Genomic DNA, 4,819 nt, shown 5'->3' on the forward strand with positions numbered 1-4,819 from the left:
CGCCTTATCCACCTGGCCATGCCGGGCACAAAGAACAATGTAACTGAAGTAGAAAATTTAGAAAGTAAAAACTTGTGGATAAGTGAATCAAACTGCGAGTGAAAACATATCTATTCAATAAGACTGCAAATTGAGAAGTGGTTAACAGCTGCAAGATTAGAAGGGGCTATAGGGGTAGTGTTGCACTCCTATTGGTAGAGGGTTGCTGCATAATAATTTGCATGTTAGTATGCAGATATAAATGAAAGTATCAAAGTTAGTGGTCAGCAAAAATGTGCACCCATAGAGGACAGTATAAGTCGATAAAGCTTTTTGTAAGTGGAAGTATGACATCGTATCAGAAAATACTTTTATCCCTCTGAAAATTTTCAAATTTCATTTGTGTAATCTGTAGTACCTCCTATATAATTATAAAATACTATTTCTCAGTAAAACTTTATATTTTATGTTATTTTCTCTAACTTAACTTTATACGTTTCTCAATTTCATCCCCTCATCATCACCACAAAAAAATTCGAAATAAATCTAAATTACCTTTTTTCTTTCCAAAATGACTTCAATCTGTAACATGAAACTACATTTGTATCCTAAATACCGTTAAACTCATAACAGTATACATCTGTTTATACTTAAATTTTATTGTTTTATTGCCCTTTGAACTATGTCCAACTAACAATCCAATCACACAAGTTGTAAATCACTTAATAAATGTGTAGCTCACGTTACCCCATATAATTATGTTATGCACAGGCTAATCGTGAGCTGCTCACAAGAGTACCTCGTGAAAATTTTTTATTATTATTATTGATATTCTTTATTTTACCTAATCTAACCTAAAAAGTTGCTAATTCTAACATTTTAGTTGATTTTATAACAGTAAATAAAGAATACACATGAAAAACAAGAAATAAAGTACTTACCTGCATCTTTTTTTTTTGCTGTCGAATGTTGATGAACACTTAACCCCACTGTTTTATACTAATTGTAGTATTGCACTAAATAATTTTTAATTTAATTAAATAATGCATCAAAGAACAAAAAGTAATAACATGCAAACAGCAGACAATGTCCCATAACTACCAAAATTTTTCTAGCTTTCTAACTATGCAACAAGAGTTGTTAAAAATTCAGCTAAGCTCGTTGATGTGTTTCCTGTGGGAAATAGACAATTCTGTATTTAGTAAACTACATAATATAATACATCACTTAATAGATTAAAACCTTGGCTTTCTCTTGGTTATAAATAATATAGTATTAAACATCAGAGAGAACTTGGCAATTTCTGAAAGAGAGGATGTGACAGCTATGCATGACAAGTGGGGTTTAATTTTCTACTTGATAGCTCTGTTACTAATATAAGATTGAAGACTATAAAAATGCCTTGTCTGAGCAATGACAACATTATAACGAGTAATTTACATTACATTTCATACTTCCTGGAGGGGTGGTAAATAAATAAGAGAAGAAGAGACATTTAAAAAGCAAATGTCACAATTCTCACACAAATTGAGGATTTTTTTTAATATTGCCTTATAAAATTTAAAAGCTTAAAACTAATATGATGTTAATATTTGGATTATTAGCTACATCTTGATGCCAACTTTATTTATATATGATAAGAAAGAAGTTTAATTAAATTTTGAGTGTAACTCACTAAAATATACTGACATGTGCACAAACTTATGCCTTTTCTGTAAGAGTTAACAAGGTATTATAATTGAAGACTAAAATGTCAATGAACTTTTTTTGTCAATTTGGCATTGAAGAGCTTACACCTATATAACTTGCTTCAGTTATGTTCAGTTACCATGAAACAACAATAATCAAAGTTTGTAAGTGTTTAAAGTGAAAACAAACATTGGTAATCGAAACAATTTCTCAATCAAGGAGCCTTCTCTGAGTTTAAAGGGAAATCTGCCTTAGTTATTCCATATAAAGTACAGTCAAATTTTCTTGTAAATTTTCTTGGCCAACGAACTTTCTTTAAATTTATCATGACATTCTGCCTTAGCTACTCGATGTATGTAACAGCAGTGTGAACCTATTGTACAAACCTTCTTGTAAATATCCTCAGGCAAAGTCCCTTCATTCTGTAGACTTAGACCACTTAATATGATTTTAACTTTACTCCTATATTCACGTTTGTTTAAAATGGAAAACAAATTCCTTTTTGTACCATTTAATATTTACCATTTTTATTGCTATGTAACATCTCCAAAGCCTGGTATTCATCTTTACTTAAACTGTATTTGTTTTTTAATCAAAGTTCTAATATTTTGAAGCCCTAGCTAAACATATTCAACAATTTTGACTTAATATTTGATATTTACTCTAATTAAAATACTCAATAACTGATATAATAGATGGTAAAGTTTTGCAACAAATTAACTGTGGATGTTTTAAAAAAAAACTTACTTAGTAACTGTGATGCAATAGACAGAAAATATTTTAGAAGAAATTTAAACCCCATAACACAAGGATTGTACATGTTTTACAGCAAACTTACTCAGTAACTGTGACAAAATGTAAAGGGCCTGTCCCATCATGAAGAGATTACCCACATCACCCTCACTGCTGGGGACACGAGGTTGGGATCCTGGTTCAGATTTCTCACTCTCTAAACACTCAGGAGGAACATAGAAATATTTGGGCACAATGGCATCTATAAAATAAGAGTTAGAAATAAAAAATTTTTATTAAAACTCATCAGATTTTCCACTTTTCCATAACTTATATTTTATGCTATACCCCATTCTTAATTTCTAATTATTGTAGTTGAAGTAGGCTAAGATGTAATGTACAGGACTCATAAGATTTGGCCATTAGAAATAATTTACTGTGTGTCACTTGTGGTTTCATGTTAGAATTTATTTTCTGTTGTACCATTATTAACAAACAAGGTCAAACATGTGAAATGTTTGTGATCATCCTTTAGGCTACCCCATATATGGGCAGTTATTTCTAATAGATGCCCTATTTAAGAGAAATTGAATGTAGAATTTATTTTAATGTACCTTATCCCTAAAACTAAAACAAATGATGCATATAAGCATAATAAAATATTTATTGATAAAAACACGAGTCAATTAGTTCTGGCAACAGTTGTTGTTATCATTAGGACTATCAATACATTGAAAACTCAGCCTATTTATTCTCCAAAGGGAGGAAAGTGACATAATAATGACTAATATTTAAGCATTAGATGGGAAAAGGGATTTGTTTTTTGCCAAATCAACCAAAATTAACTTGAGAGTAATGGAAGAAACAGCTATGGTGTGTGATAACAGGTCTAAGGTCAGATGTTACTGAGACGCAAGGTTCCATTGGAGGTGTCGTATGTGAGCATGGTCAAAGGGAATGACTTAGTGAAGTGAAGCAGTCATCCCTTAAAGCAGAAAGGATGCCTTTGGCAGTAGATTTGACATATAAAAACTAAGCCAAAATTACAGATGTACCAAATACTGTGTAGGTACTTAATGATAAAACCAAAATATATAGCTAGCTAAGTGGTCAAATGAGTTTCTGTAAGATACTGAGTGGGTGAAAGGACCAGAATAAACCAAACATCCAAATAAAAGTAAAAGTCAAATTCGAGTAAATGAAGAAGACCATCAAACACTTTGATTATTCAACATAAAACATATAAAGCCAAAGTCAAGCCAATGGGAAGGGTAGTGAACTGATAAACCATACCTGATGGCAAAAACAAAGAAAATGATATGATGACAGATGAACAGGAATATGAAGAAAAGCATCCTGCATATCTATCTTCACCACACAATTGGTAGGACTGAGAAATTTCTGTAACAACCTCATGTTTTCCCATTTGAAAATGAGATGTCTCTAGGTAAAGGTTGAATTGAGACAGGTCTCCAATCTTCTGTTATCTTTGGAACCACAAAAACGACTGGAATAAAATCCTAGAAAAGTGGGATAAACAATTTCAACAACTCATTTTTGAAAGATATTTGAGACTTCCTGATCCAGAATTTTTTAAGAAAATAATACCAGAAAGAAGAGAAAAATACAGCAGTTTAACAAGAAGAAGAACATGATGATGAAAATTAAAGACTAGACAGTAGGATCTGTCAAACCTAAGGGTCTCACAGATGAACAAATGATCCAAGACAGCCATCCAATAGTCATTAACTATCCAAATATGTTGATCAAGGAGTGCTGACACATAGCCACAGGATGTCCTTGCAGATTGCATAAGTAAGGACTCTAAAACTGTAGTAGAATTCTTGATACTTATAAATGCATTAGCATAAGAATTGATGACTTCAAAATTCATAGTGAATTCATAGAATTGTCAACAAGAAGACCTGAATTATGGTGGAAAAGCAGAGCTTATATAAGATGTCCTGATGCTTACACAGTAAGTCATGTGGAAGGTGGGAACGTGGAGAATATTGGATAAGTTGTCATGTTCTGCATTGTGCAAAGGACATTAAAATCTTTCAGTGATATGGTTGTTGATAGCATGAGAACAATTTAACAAGGAAAGGCTTTAAGTATTTCACATGTAAGTCTACAGTTTCAAAATACAAAGGAAAAAAAAACAAAAAAAGTGAAAAGAATTAAACAAAAAAGAAATAAAATGAAAACATAAATATATACAACCACAAAAATACACCTAAAAACATGTACGAGGCCTGTGAAAAAAGTATCCAACCTTATTTTTTTTGCCATAACCTGATGGATTTGAATCAAGTGCGCTTGCATGAGCCGACCTTGAACCTTCGTGCGCATGCGTGAATTTTTCCCGCTTGTTGATTGCGTCAGTTGTTGGCAAGCAGCCATTGAGTGAGGTAGTGTG

General features: G+C 32.0%; 1 protein-coding gene across 1 annotated transcript in view; it reads right to left on the bottom strand.

The window, feature by feature from the left end:
* LOC106465318 (probable phosphorylase b kinase regulatory subunit beta) overlaps positions 1-4,819 on the bottom strand; it is a gene marked incomplete at its 3' end in the record, with an annotated part of 111,811 nt that overhangs the window by 37,500 nt on the left and 69,492 nt on the right. Inside the window, exon 12 of the mRNA XM_022393186.1 lies at positions 2,507-2,662. Coding sequence (XP_022248894.1) covers positions 2,507-2,662 — 156 coding nt within the window. The remainder of the gene's footprint in view (positions 1-2,506; positions 2,663-4,819) is intronic.

The sequence above is a fragment of the Limulus polyphemus genome, unplaced genomic scaffold (genome assembly GCF_000517525.1).
Source record: "Limulus polyphemus unplaced genomic scaffold, Limulus_polyphemus-2.1.2 Scaffold1907, whole genome shotgun sequence".
In the NCBI taxonomy this organism is placed as follows: domain Eukaryota; kingdom Metazoa; phylum Arthropoda; class Merostomata; order Xiphosura; family Limulidae; genus Limulus; species Limulus polyphemus.